Source organism: Eubalaena glacialis, chromosome 13 (genome assembly GCF_028564815.1).
Source record: "Eubalaena glacialis isolate mEubGla1 chromosome 13, mEubGla1.1.hap2.+ XY, whole genome shotgun sequence".
Classification (NCBI taxonomy): domain Eukaryota; kingdom Metazoa; phylum Chordata; class Mammalia; order Artiodactyla; family Balaenidae; genus Eubalaena; species Eubalaena glacialis.
Window position 1 is genome coordinate 57,908,737 of NC_083728.1, and position 14,035 is coordinate 57,922,771.

The window sequence follows — 14,035 nt, forward strand, 5'->3', positions numbered from 1 at the left end:
CTCGCGGCAGCCCCGGGCCTGCCGCCTGTGTCACTGTCCAGCCTGGGGCTGGCAGGTTAGAGCAGCACAGGCCCGTCTCCCCGCTCGGCTGGACCAGCCCCCGGCCCCTCACCCATCATCTCTTGATGGTATCGTGCCCCCATCCTTGGGCCAAGGAGATCATCTTCAAGTGACTTTTTAAAAAGTACTGATGCCTCGTTGCGTCAAGCGTGTGCACCTGTCTTGTCTCTTTGCCTGGCCAGAAGCACCAGCTTCAGAGAAATTTCTCTGAAATTCCCTGGGCCCCCACCCCCCACAGCCACTCTGGCTCCCCCTGGTGGTGGCTCTTCAGAAACTCCCGGGACGCCAAGGCTTTGAGGAAATTCCCATTCCCCATGTTCCCTGGAGAGCTCTGGCTCCCAGAGGTTGGGTAGGATGTCTTTGACCCCAAGATGCCGGAGTCTCCTGCATCCCAAACTCTCAGCCTTCTTGGAGTGTCTGTCGTGTTTCCAGGACTGGTGTCTATGAGCAGAGGCAGTGCCGCTCTGGCACCTTTGGACTGAGCTGTGCTTCCCTGAGACAAACTGCAAATCTGGACGCTGGTGTACAACCCATGGGTCGGGACGGTGTCTCTGGTGTGGGGGGCTTTGATTTGCACCCCTGCCTGCTCCAGGTGTTGGCGTCAGGACCGTGGCTGACCCCTGATCCTTGAGGCCAGAAGGGGTCAGGGGTCCTGGGGTCCTGGCCCAGCGGTTTTCCTTCTTGGGGCTCCCATAGGCTGATCTTAAGCCTTATGTTCCCGAGCGTGCAGTATGGTGTGTGCGCACATGGATTTCCAGGCTCGGTTGTGGCCCCCTCCTGTGGCTTCACCTGCCGGCCGCTCTGGTTGCTGCAAGGTGGGCCCTGCCCTGGGCTGGACCCCGCTCCCTCCGCCCGCCACGGTGTGGTGGTCTGTGCCAGCCGGCTTTCACTCCAAAGCCTTCTCCCTGCAGCCGGTGGGGCCCTGGTGGGGCCCCCACCCACCAGGCGGTGGCTCTGAGGCACTGCTTGGGGGCAGCATGGAAAGTTGTGTCTGAGCGGCGCCCCACCCAGGTGGGAGAGGGGACCCGTGACAGCTGGGGGCACTTCTCTCCTTCCCCTTCTTCACAGCACTGAGCGCACTGTGAACAGCGTGAATAAACCTGCTTCCCTTTAAACCCCTAGTCTCTGCACGAGTGTATCCCTTCCCCTCCTGCAGCTGTCTCGTTGAGTGTCCACCCTGGGTTTGGGGAGCCCAGGGCGTGGGGGATCTGTGCCCTAGGGTCGCACACTGGCCACCGCCTGGGACCCACCCAGGACCCTAGCCTTGCCCTCCCAGCCCGGCTGGGTGGGGCGTCACTGGGGAGCACTGGGCTGCCCTGACATCTTCGCCCCTCCTCCCTGTTAGGCCCACAGGACCCTGACCAGACCCCTGCCCCGTAGCAGAGGCAGGAGGATGGTGGGGTGATGGGGGACCCCAGGGCACTCAGAAAGCTAGGACAGCAGGAAGAGGAGGCAGGGGCAGGGTGGCAAGTCCTCCTCCAAGGGGGGCCTGGCCCTCACCTGGGCTCCATCCTGGCCTCTCACCACAGACGTGGCAGATGGGCCACCTAACCTCCTCTGACCCCCATCACTGCAGGACCTGAAGCTCTTTCTATTCCCCACAGCAGGGTCGCCTCTCTCCAAAGCTGCAGGACCCAGGCCAGCCCCTGCTCCCAGCCAAGATGACCCAGAACTTGTCCCTGGGGCCACTCTCAGGACACCCACAGCCCGGTCGTCCCCCCATCAGGCCTCAGTGCACCTGCTGCCCCGCACCCCCACCTTTCCCGCTGGGACTCGGAATCCATCTCTGCTCTGGAGAAGAAGCCCTCAGATGGCCTAGTCCCTGGAGGGCCACCAAGCAGTGCTCCCTGCCTGGCAGGAACATGCCCAGGCAAAGCAGAGCAGAGGCGAATTCAGTGTGTGTTCCCCACTCCATCCCCGGGGCTGGTCCGCAGCAGGTGCCTGCTAAGTGCTTATTGATACGTTCCATAAATACCCAGGCCTGCTTTCTCCCAGCACCTGCCGGGCCAGCTGGGCCTGTGCACGAGCTCGCGTACGTGTGCGTGTTTCTCTGTGTGTGGGTGTGCAAGTGTGTGCATGTACTAGCATGTGAGCATGGGTGTGCGTGTGTGGTGTGCGAGGCCCTGCCCTCTCAGGCCTCTCGTCTGTTCATGGTCACTGAGCACGGCAGGAAGCTGGGTGCCTTTCAGGAATCGGCCCACACTGGGGAGCTGACCGTCCAACCACAGAAGGCCTGCCGTGGACACGCTGGGCCAAGCTGAGAACCCGGGGCCACCTCCGTGGGCAGCCGCACCATCGCGGCCAGGACAGGCAGGGCCAGAGCGAGCTGGGGCCTGGGCTCTGAGACCTATTCCTGCTAGATTCCTGGTGGCCACAGGCCATCACGGGAGGACTGGGAGGGGGATGGCGTGGAGCTACTGACAGGACAAGGGACGAGAGGGGGCAGCAGAGCTGGGGTGGGGCCCCTGGGGGCAGGGCCGAGCACCAGGCTCTCTGTGCAGGATTGCAGCTCATTCCTGAATTCCCCAGGGGTCCTCGCAGAAACCATTAAAGACTGCTGCAAGGATGGCCTGAACCCCAAACTTTGCGGAAGGAAGAAGGAGGGGGTCCTGGCCCAGGGAGCTGCTGAAGCCTTGGCCTGTCTCGGTGGGGGGCCTTTCCTGCCGACCTCCACGGCCCCGAGTGGCCTGGGCCTTGCCTCCTCTGTGTGACAGCCAAGAGAAGTTTAGGATGATTCAGACATAGGCAGTGGGGGCTGTGCTCCCCCACGCCCCGCAGAGCCCCCCTCCTTCAGGTATCTTCAGGGCCCCCTGCCGGTATCTGTTGCTGCCCCCAGTGCCCAGCACAGGGCACCCCTTGGCAACACTCATGGTGACGACCACGTTGGCAAGGATGCTGAGGCGGGGGGGAGCAGGGAAGCCCCTGTGAGGGGGTCAGGCCACAGGTGTCACAGGACTCGGTGATGTCTAGCCTCCAGTGTGCCTGCTGTAGCTCCTTCCACTGGGGAGCCTCGTCCGCCACACCCCCTGCCCAGCACCAGCCCCCTCCTTCCCCAAGGGTCTACACCCAGGCAGCCGGCACTGAGGTTGGGGTTTTATTAGAGAGTGAACATAAATAAAAATAAGTGGGCATTAGAGAGTAGGGAGAATTTGAGAGCTATTTACAAATGTACACCATAGGCCCCGGGGTGCCACTGGCCCACTGGCCTGAGCGCAGCTCAGAGGAAGGTGAGCAGGGCCATGAGGACCAGGAGGATGGCATGGGCTGCCAGGCAGGGTGCAAAGTTCCGACTGAGGGGCTGCTGGCCCCGGGGTTCCCGCTTCTGGCCACCCGAGCTAGCCCGCTGGAACTGCAGTTCTGGGATGATCCGATGGATCCAGTTATGGTGGGAGGTGACCCGGATATAGACACCTGGGCGGTTCCGGCGGGCGCAGCCCTCACCCCAGCTGATCACCCCAGCCTGCAGCCATGACTGACCCACAAGGCATACCAGGGGGCCCCCCGAGTCTCCCTGCAGGTGAAGAAGAGGTACCATTAGAGTCCACGGAGGCCCAAGAGCCAGGCTTTGCAGCTACATGGGTGCACACATGCCTGTCTGCCTCCCTTTATCTGTTTTCCCTGCCCAGGACCCACCCCCCTACCCCCACCCCGCCACCCAGTCCTTCCTCTCTGACCTGGGGTGCCCATTTCTCTAGCATCCCCAGACTATCCACCCTGATTCATCTCAGGAGAGTGTGTTGAAAATGCAGTTTCCTGGGTCCTACTGCAGACCTGCTGCCTGACTCCCCCTGGGTGGGGTCTAGGAATCTGCTTTCCCAGCTGGTCAAATGCACAGCCCTGTCTGGACCCCATGGGCCCACCTCCTGGGGCCTTATCCCTTGTCCCAGGTGGGCTGGCTTCCACCTTGACTGGGGCCTGGGGAGCAGGGCTCAGCCTTGGCACGGCCCACCCTGGTCCCTACCTTGCAGGCGTCCTTCTTGCCCTCGGCGAAGCCAGCACACAGCATGTCGTCCTTGATGGTTTTCGGCTGGAAGCCGGACTCAGAATCCTTGCTGTAGAGCAGGTTGCACTTGGGCGTGTCAATGATGGGCACAGCGAGTTTCTGCAGGCTCCGGGGGTTGGGCAGGTGGTCTAGGGAGGGGAGACACAGCCTGCGGCTCAGTGGACAGTCTTACTAAGGACTCCGGGGCCCTGGGTTCTCGAAAACCACAACTCTGTCCCTCCCCGTTTCTTGCTTGCGTTTAGACCTTCTCTTCTGGCTGGGGGCTTTGTGGGACAGAATTCCTTCTTCCCTCCTCCCACCCACCAGCCTGGGCTCTTCCTAGTCCCCACTCTCCACTTCCCCATGGCTCCTCTTCCTGAGTCTGCTGCCCCTTTCCCATACCTACTCCACCCATTTGAGTAGAGATCATGTGCACCAATATCAACAGAAAAAGATTGTTGGTTCAGAGTGGCCCCCACGCTGCCTTCTCTAGGCATGTCCCGCATTCTGCCCTGGCCCTGCCCCATTACCTTGTTCACTGGGGCTGCCCCAGCCGGCGACCCAGCAGTTCATGCCCGTCTCAAAGACGACTGAGGGGTCAGGCACACACACAGGGAGGATGTAATTGTTGAAGGTCACAGGTGCCTCCAGCTCCACCAGAGCCACATCGGCACTAGAGGCCATGCCTTGGTACAGGGGGTTGCTCTTGACCCGCTTCACCCGGGCGTACATGGCGTGCGGCCCTGGCTTCACCAGTTGCCGCACCCCCAGCAGGACCTGGTACAGCAGGGATGTTTCAGAGGTGCTGATGGGAGAGCAGAGAGCTGGTGTGAGGCAGCCCCACAAGGGCTTCACAGATGGAGTTGGTGGAAGTTAAATGGAGACGGGAAAGAGGGAGGAGTTGGGCTCCCTCTAGGCCCCCCATGGTGCCAACATCTCTCTCTGCACATTGTCTTCAAAAAAGTAATCTCCAGTGGGACATACATCAGGATGAGGTGGGTAAGGGGGTAGAAGCTGAAGCAACTTTAATTCCTGACTTTAATTCCCAGCTATACCCCGGCCAGCCCGGCGACCTTGGGCAAGTCACCCAGCAAGTTCTCTGTGACTCAGTTTCCTTGTCTGTAAAATGGGGACACTTACAGTCCCCACCTGAAAGGCTTGCTGTGAGGGTTGAAGGAGATGATCACCCACCGGGGTGCATCTGGGGGTTGGGCCTAGCCTTAGGCAAGCCGCCTGCTCCCTCTGAGCCCAAATATCTGAACTTAAGATGTGAGGTTTTAAAAGAATTGCAGAGCTGTGGTGAGGCAAGAGCCAAGATGCTTGGGAAACCCTGAAGGTCTAGGACCAAGTGGGTCATAGTATGGTAGTAGGGATTGGGTGACTTGGCCCTTTGGTTAGGGACGGCATAGGTGACCTAAAGGCCATTCTGCTCTAGTCCACCTGTACCCAGAGTCCCAGCCAGAAAGGGAGTGTCTTGGATTTGAGGTGTGGGAGGGGGATGGGGAAGAGGGCCAGGGCATGGGAGGAGCCTGCCAGCATCGGCAGGGGCAGGCCCCAGGTCTGGCAAAGCACCTCACTGGTGAGACCAGCAGTAGGAGAGTGGACCCCTCCCAGCTGGGCTGGGGGGGAGCAAGAGCCGGAAGCAGGGGTTGCTGCTGGAAGCTGGCCCCGAGGTTGGACCTAAAGGGAGCTCTGGTAGGGAAAGCTCAGATAATGCAGACGGAACCCGCCCCCCATAGGTGGTCAGCCTGAGCGCCCCACACTGCAGCGGGTCGGCGCTGTCCGCGGTGCTGAAGCTGGGCGTTTTGCGGGGTTGGGTAGGTGTGGGAGGTGTTGTTCTGTCCGCATTATCTGCGCCCCTGGTGGGGAGGGAGGCTGGCTGTGCTGGCGAGGGGTGGGGAGGGGGAGCATGGGGGCTCAGCCAACTCACTTGGAGAAGCAGTGCGCTGCGGTGAGGACCCACCGCTCTGTGATGAGGCTGCCCCCGCAGAAGTGGCTTCCATTTCGCTGAATGCTGACCTGCCATGGCCACTCGCCCTCCAAGGCGTCCTGCCCGCCCACCATCCGGTTCAGCATCCTCGGGCTCCCGCAGGCTAGGGGAACACAGCCAGGGGTGCGCTCACTGGGGGCCAGTTCCATCGGCTCTGATTCCATACCCCCAAACCCACACTTTCACATTCTGTTCACTTCCCGGCCTCCCTGCCCCTGACCTGCTTGGGGACCTTAGGCAAGTCAGAGGCCTGGGCATCAGGTCAGCCTCTGACACAGGCAGACCCTTCCCAGCTGTGGGAAAGTCCCCCACCCCCATGGGCCCCACTCCCTTCATCTGTGAAATGGTGACATCAGACCTACCTGCGGTGGGGAGTGAGATAACACGGGTAAAGGTCTTATCACAGAGCCTGACAAATGGGCTCCCGGAAGGTCAGTGGGTGTTGGGAGGGTCCCACGTGGGGTAGGTGAGTGGTCTTCCAAATCTGTCTTTAGCTTCTTTTCTGTTGCTTTCCCTGCCCCCCTTCTCCATGCTTCCTGCCTTGATGGCCCTCTTGTGCCACCTACACTGTGTGTCAGACCTTCCCCCTCCACTCCTGCCTGGGCTCCACAACTTTCCCGCACTGTGGGATTCCCTGTGCCCGGCCCATTCATTGTGGGTCTCATTCCGGGGGTGTGTGAGGGTGTGGGTTTCTGATTAGTCTTGCAGCTCTCAGACAAGCCCACTCCTATCCCCCGACCCAGGGGACTTGGATGCTTACCAATTAATGCCTCAGCCTCCTGAGTCCCTGGAAATGAGAAAAAAGAGGGTGATCAGCCAACTTAGCTGAAGCTGAGGTCTGCTCCTCCCCGCCACCCCCACCACTGCTGGTCAGTGTAGCCCCTCATCTGCTCCACACGCAACCTCCTGAGGACTCAGCAGGACAGCCCACAGGGGGACCTGGCAGGAGAGGCCAGCGGCCTTCAGTTCCCCACAGGTCCGGCCCCCGAGATGTGTACAGGCCAGGCCTGTGGGCCAGAGCTCACCTGCAAGGGCAGACAAGCCCCTTGCCACAGGGGGAAACAATCAGGAGATGCCAGTGAGGGGACCCTGTCAGGGCTGACTCTCCTGTTTGGGGCAGGAGGGCTCCTTCTTGTCCCCACAGGGCCTTCCCTCCACACCCCACACTCGTCCTGGTAGGAAGCTCTGAGGAGCATCCAGTCTTCAGCCCTGGTGCTGTGGGGTCTCCCTCCCCACCCCTCTCCACCAGCCTGGGGCTGGGATGAAGGACGAGATAGAGGGAGCGAGGCTCCATGTCTGGCTGGAGTCCTGGGGCGACAGCCCAGCTACTCGGGTCTCTGGGGAGTAGAGAGAGGCCAGCCAGTGGTCGTGGGTCAGTCCTCCCAAGATTCCAGATTCCCAAGAGCCAACCGCTCTCTCAGACATTCCAGCATGCTTGCAGTTGGAGCCCACGGCACCCTGCTGGGCCATGGCACCCCTGCCCATGCGAGTGACAGGGGAGGGGTGAGGGTGGGACCATTCGGTAATGGCCTCCATCTCCCCAGGATCCATTGCCCCCATGTCTCTGGACATAGGCACAGGGCCTGCTACTTGGCTTTGACAGGACCCACCCCCCCCAGCCCAGAAACCCCAGCCAGGCCGACAGTCCCCAGCCCAGTGCCAGCAACACTCCAGAAATACCCGCCCTGTAGAGAGAGCCCCACTCGCATATCTGGTTCACTGGGGGCAGATCTGATCAGAGCTGGGATGGGGGGCTCAGGACAGCCTCTCCCCACCTCAGCCCTCAGTATTCCCCCTATACACCAGCCCCTCTTGGTAACCAGTCCCAGGCAGCTGAGGGGCCCTGGGGGAAGGAAACGACCAGGCTGAGCCACGCCTCTCTATGGGGTGCCCAAGGACCCTGGGGATTTTTACGGGACCCCCATTCTTACAGTCTAAGGGGTGCACTCCCCAATGCTGGGGGTGCTGGATGAAGAAGCGGTTGGGGGGGGAGCTGTGCTTGGAGCAAGAGGAGGAGGGGGCTGAGGAGGCACAGGCAGGACTGGCCACTCTTCAAAGTAGAGGTGCCAAGCAGAAATGTGAGGGTGGAAGTAGCCAGCCCAGGCCAGCGGGGGGTAAGGGGGAGCAGGAATTCTGCCTGGACATTGATTTGTGTTAATGAGGTGCCTTTTTAAAATGCAAATGCCCCCAGGAGGGCAGTTCCCTCCAGCCCCTCATCTTAGTATAATATGATTTAATTAGATTGATAACACCAGACCCCGTGCTCTTTCTAAGGCTGATGCTTCTGCTGGCAAGATGCTCCCATTCACCTTGTCCTCGCCGGCATTAACGTGCTTTCAGGCTTGTTCCCTCCCTGTGGGACTTTTCCAGAGCCTTGTCCAGATCCTCCCCACAGCCATCCCCCCTCCCATACATGCAGATGGATCCTCCACTGCCTGCTCCCAGGATCAAGGGCACTCGCACCCTGCCTGGCAGCACACCCACCCCCCACCCCGTTGGAGCGCTGCAGTCTTCCTCACCCCAGCCTAATGCAACTCTGCTTCTCATTCGGACTGAGACTTCCGGCCTCTGAATGTTTGCCCACAACACCCCTTTCCTCCTGGTGTCTACAAATCCAGATTCTATATGGTCCTAATCCAGATCAGGCCTAACTGAAATGCCTCCTCCTCCAGGCAGCCCTTCTTGCTTGCACTGTCTGTCTGGGAAGCCTGGCTCCCTCTTCTGAGCTTTCTGTCCCCCCGCCTGGCCCCACAGAGCTCTGCTTACCTTGCCCTGGGGGTAGAATTGTTGTCTCATCTCACCTATGGGCTCAGGAGCTCTGTGAAGGCAGAGCCCACATCCATGGGGCCTGAGCCCGGGGAATGTATAAGAGGGAGAGAATGGGAGCAGCTGTGGGAGCATGGCTGACCGGGAATGGGTGATGTGGAGACCTGGGCTCTGCAGGGTGGGCGTCCTATAGGGGCTGAGTGAGCTGGTGGGGGTGTCAGGCCCCTCCTCTGGGCCCAGGGCCCTCATGCTCCTGTAGCTAGTTGCTAGTGGGGATAGATAGGAGAGACCCAAGGCTCTAGGAGGGAACAGCCAGGGATGAGGGGCAAGGACAGTGTTGAAGGAGTTCAGGCCTCTGGTCACAGCTGTTTGAGAGCCAAGTGCAGGCCGCTGTTTCCATTTTGGCGATGACCTTGGTTTCTCAACCCACCAGGAGCAATCACGGTGTTACACACCCTGGCGGAGATGGGCTCCCTCAAAGAACGCTGTGGTTCTTGAACCAGGAGGCCAGGAGAGGTAGGCCGGGCAGCGAGACCTGGGGAGGCCCTGTGGAGCCCAGGGAGGCTGGGGCCTCCCCACCAAGGTGCCGCCCTGGTGCCCTCCTCCCCTGGTGGAAAGCCTGGAGCCCTGGCTGAGTTGCAGCCTGGGGTGACCCGGCCTGGCCCTGGGAGGTGACTTAAGGACAGGGAAGTGAGGTGGCCCAGGAATGCGGGAGAGTTTCCCTGGCAGAGAGCAGCCCGCCCACTGGGAGGGGCCTGCAGGTGGGGCGCCCTGGCTGGCACCTGCTAACCCTGCCCCATGATTGGGAGAGGGGACAGGGGTTCAGGGCCTGCTCCTCCCATACTCTCCCTCTCTGGTGGGAGCTGGAGCCTGCACCCCTGTCCCCCTGCTCCCTGCTAAGCCCTCGCCAGCCTCCCGAGGCTCCCAGGCTCAGGCAGCAGCTCAGCTACCCCTCCCGGGCCCAGCAAACAGTGGCCCAGGGATTGGAGGCCAGCGGTTTCGAGTTCAAATCCTGCACCCATGCAGCCCTTGGAGAAGGGAGAGAGGCCCAGATGAGAGGAAGCAGAAGCTCCAAGCCCAGAGCTTGGCCATGCTTGCCCAAGGCAAAGGGAGCAGGGTTATGGTTACTGCCTCCGGGCTCCTCCCGGGCCTGCATCCACACCCCCATCCAATCTTCCCCACTTCACTCCCCCAGGTGGGACGTCTGGAACCTTCCCCCTGGGGCAGGGAGGAGAGGCCCATGCTGCAGCCCCAGGCCTGGCCAGGGAGTGGGGGGCTTAGCTACAGCTCCAGGTAGGAGAGAGGGGCCCTGCAGCCTGGCCAGGGAGTGGGGGGCTTAGCTACAGCTCCAGGTAGGAGAGAGGGGCCCTGCAGCCTCTAAGACTCACCAAACCGCAGCAGCAGCAGGAGCAGGAGCAGGGCCACAGCCGGCACCTGCCTCATGGTCTTGGCCTGGCTGGAGTGCCTGCCAGGCAGGGGACAGCAGTGGCAGGAGCTCCGTGAACACTAGCACAACATTCGGGGCTCCATGAAGTGGGGTTATATGCTGGAGATGAGTGTCAGCTCGGCTATGCCGCTGGACCTGTCAGCCTGGCTCGCCCAGTTCCTCTCAGCAGGAAGGAAGCACCCCAGAACCCCGACTCCTCCATGACCTGGCCCTGAACCCCAAGGGGCCAGACCCCTCACCCTAAGACACCTTGGGGTTTGGGGGCCAAGGTGCATCTGCCCCATTTAGGTGCTTGTGGCATGGGGTTCCACCCCCCACCATGGCTGACCGCATCCCCCAACTGACCACAGGCCCCACATAAGCTGACTACAGTCCGCCCATGAGACCCTCCCTGTTTCATTCATTCATTTGTTCATTCATATTTATTGAGCATCTACTATGTACCGGACATCAGTGAATGAAACAGAGTCCAGGACTGGGGCTTACACTTTGGGAGGAGGGGGGATGGGCACGGAAAAGTCCAGGTCACCTGTGCTTATGGAACAAAGGAGAGCAGGGAGGGAGTCCGGAGCGGGGTCCCCAGCGGACCCCAGCGCTCTCACCGGCCCTCCCTCCAGGAACTGGGTCCCAGCAGCCCCAGGACCGGCCCCAAGGTGGCCATGACCTCCCTCCCCCTGCCTCCCTTCCGTCCCCGGGTCGGCACCCTCCTCCCCTGGGCCGGGGGCGGGGGAGGGGCTTCCCGGAACCCGAGGGCCGGGGTGGGCGGGGCGGAAGCTGGTTCTGGGAAGGCCGGGCCGGGATGACCGTCCCGGGTGACCCTGCCCTGGGCGCGGCTGGCCGTGTCCGGGACTTGCGGCCGCCACGGAAGCGGCTCCGGGAGGAAGTTATTTGGGGCACGGGGCTGACGTCAGAGGCGGAGTCGGGTCTCGGCGGCCACTGCCCGCCCAGGCGGCGGGTTCGGATTGGGGCCGGAGGAAGGGACCAGGACCTGCAGATCCCCTCCAGAACTGGGGTGGGGAGCGCAGGATAAGAGGCAGAGCCCTGCCTCAGCCTCCCCGCCTGCGCAGTGGGTGCGAGCGTGGCCTGGGTGTGCTACGGTGCGCCCCGTGGGGTAGTGGGGGCCGGGGTCGCGGGCTCCGGGGCTGGGTTGGGTGTCAGGCCACCCCCGCCCCTCTTGCCTTGGCCTTCGCGGGAGCTCCTGGTCAGCGCAGTTCTGCCCTCTAGTGGCCGCCGGCAGCAGCGCCGGGCGGGCCGGGCAGGATGCTGGGGGGGGGGGCGGGGGAGGTCTCTCACCTCCTCACTGTCCCTCTTCTTCCCATTCCTCCCACCGCTCCCCCACACACACACCGCGAGCACTCCCACCGTCCGTTGTCCTCCTCTCCTGACCCCCTCCCCCCAATTCTCACTTTGCTTCTCCATCAGCCCTGTGAGGGGGAGGGGTCATCACCCTGAATTCGTGACTGCCACCCAAGCGCTGGCCCGCCTTCTCTCGCCCCCCTGCCTCCCCTGTCCCTCCTCCGCGACCCCTCCGTGCTGTGTCCCGGAGTTCCCGGTGGGGTGTCTGGGCGAGTGGGGTCCCTCGGGGAGGGAGGAGCAGAGTATGGGAAGAGGGATTCTAGAATCATTCGATCATTCAGTCCGCAAGTGTTTTTTGAGCACATTGGGTGCCCAGCACTGTCCAGTTATGGGGAACATCAAGGTGAACGGTGTGGAGGAGACGGCAAGACAGAGTTAAATCGAAAATGTCTAATCATAAACTTTGGAAAGTGTTTCAAAACGTCAGGGTAACCACATTTCTCCAGGCACCTGATGATTAATTCCCGGGATCTCAGAGGCCTTTCAGATTCTTTTGGGCCGACCACTTACTCTCAGGTCCTTCTCGGTTTTCTCTGCCTTTGTTTTTAAAAGCCAATTCTAAGAAGGCTTGCCTTGAAATCAAGCAAGCAACAAAAGTCGAGAGGTGATCAGAAAGTGGGGACGCCGGGGAAGGTTGGGCTCCTGATGACTCCAGTGACTAGAGAAAGAGCACCCGTGTCCCCTGGACAACTGTTGGCCCGGAGCCTGTGGACCCCCAACTGAGCAGGAAGCTGGGGACAGGGGTGCAGGGTGAGCAGGAAACCAGGTCCCTTCCTCACTCCTGCCACCAAACAGGTGAGGAGGATTGGAATCCAGAGGGATTCAGAGACTTAAATATATTTTATCAGTTTCTCCTAAAAAAAAAACAAAAACAAAATAGAAGTGGATATCTATCAACTCTGGAAGGGGGCATGTTTTCTAATGTTAGAAGTCACAGTAGACAACACAAAAGAAAAGAGATGTGGCCCATAAACTAAAAAAATACAAGCAAAGTTGGTTTCAAAATAAAATGGCAAACAATAGGAAAAATATTTGCAGGAAATGTGGCCAAATGATGACAACATTGTTGTCCAGAGTGCTTAAGAAATTGATCAGAAAAACCCTGAGCCCCTAAAGATGAGAAGAACGAAGGACACAGACAAGTCTCGGAAGAGGAAACCAATTTGGCTTATAGACTTTTTGAGAAATGTTCAGCCTCAGTGATTAAAGAAATGCAAATCAAAGCCACAGCAAGGAGATACTGTTCTCCTGTGTGGAGTTAGCTTGACCTTGGAATGCTGTTAGTTGAGGATGTGGGGAAATGCCCCAGCTGGTGGGCATGTAACTGGCACAACCCTTTCATAAATTGGTTTGTCAGTCTTTTTAAAATAGTTATTCCCTTTGACTCAATGAATTCATCATTGGAAATCTATTCTAAGAGGAAAATCCTAAATACAGAAAAAGCATGAAGATGTCAGTGGCCAGGTTATTTATAATGGCAGAAACAAACAAAACAAAAACAAAACTTGTTGGATGATGGTAAATAAAACTTCCTTTGAATATAATTAATAAAAAATGACATTTCCATGGAGAGTGGGTAAATGTGGAAAATGCTCATGATATAAGGGGAAATTTTAAAAGAATGTGTATAAAGATTTTTAGAAAATATAATGACTGAAAAAAAATTAAATTTCAAAACAACAGCAGAAAAGCTGTTGTTTTGAAATTTAAAAAGGAAAGCTTGCAGAATGTTCAGGAGTGACCATCCAAAAGATAAGCTTGCAGAATGTTCAGGAGTGACCATCTAGTAGGGCTTCTGCAGTCATGTGGATTTCTTTCAAAAGCAGGTGACAGCAGAACTAGAACAAAAAATTTTACAGTTTTTATGGAAACACAAAAGACCCCGAATAGCCAAAGCAATCTTGAGAAAGAAGAAATGGAGCTGGAGGAATCAGGATCCCTGATTTCAGACTATACTACAAAGCTACAGTAATCAAGACAGTATGGTACTGGCACAAAAACAAAAATATAGATCAATGGAACAGGATAGAAAGCCCAGAGATAAGCCCATGCACATATGGTCACCTTATCTTTGATAAAGGAGGCAAGAATATACAATGGAGAAAAGACAGCCTCTTCAATAAGTGGTGCTGGGAAAACTGGACAGCTACATGTAAAAGAATGAAATTAGAACATTCCCTAACACCATACACAAAAATAAACTCAAAATGGATTAAAGACCTAAGTGTAAGGCCAGACACTATCAAACTCTTAGAGGAAAACATAGGCAGAACACTCTATGACATAAATCACAGCAAGATCCTTTTTGACCCACCTCCTAGAGAAATGGAAATAAAAACAAAAATAAACAAATGGGACCTAATGAAACTTAAAAGCTTTTGCACAGCAAAGGAAACCATAAACAAGAGGAAAAGACAACCCTCAGAATGGGAGA

General features: G+C 58.5%; 1 protein-coding gene across 1 annotated transcript; it reads right to left on the minus strand.

Moving 5' to 3' along the window:
* Positions 1-3,260: 3,260 nt before the first annotated feature.
* Positions 3,261-10,241, minus strand: LOC133103758 (serine protease 27-like). The gene is made up of 6 exons (XM_061209280.1): positions 10,187-10,241; positions 6,793-6,819; positions 5,973-6,135; positions 4,573-4,847; positions 4,022-4,191; positions 3,261-3,571 (listed from the first exon to the last, which is right to left on the minus strand). The coding sequence occupies exons 1-6, from the start codon at positions 10,239-10,241 to the stop codon at positions 3,278-3,280; spliced, it is 984 nt and encodes a 327-aa protein (XP_061065263.1). The 3' UTR covers positions 3,261-3,277.
* Between the last annotated feature and the right edge of the window lie 3,794 nt (positions 10,242-14,035).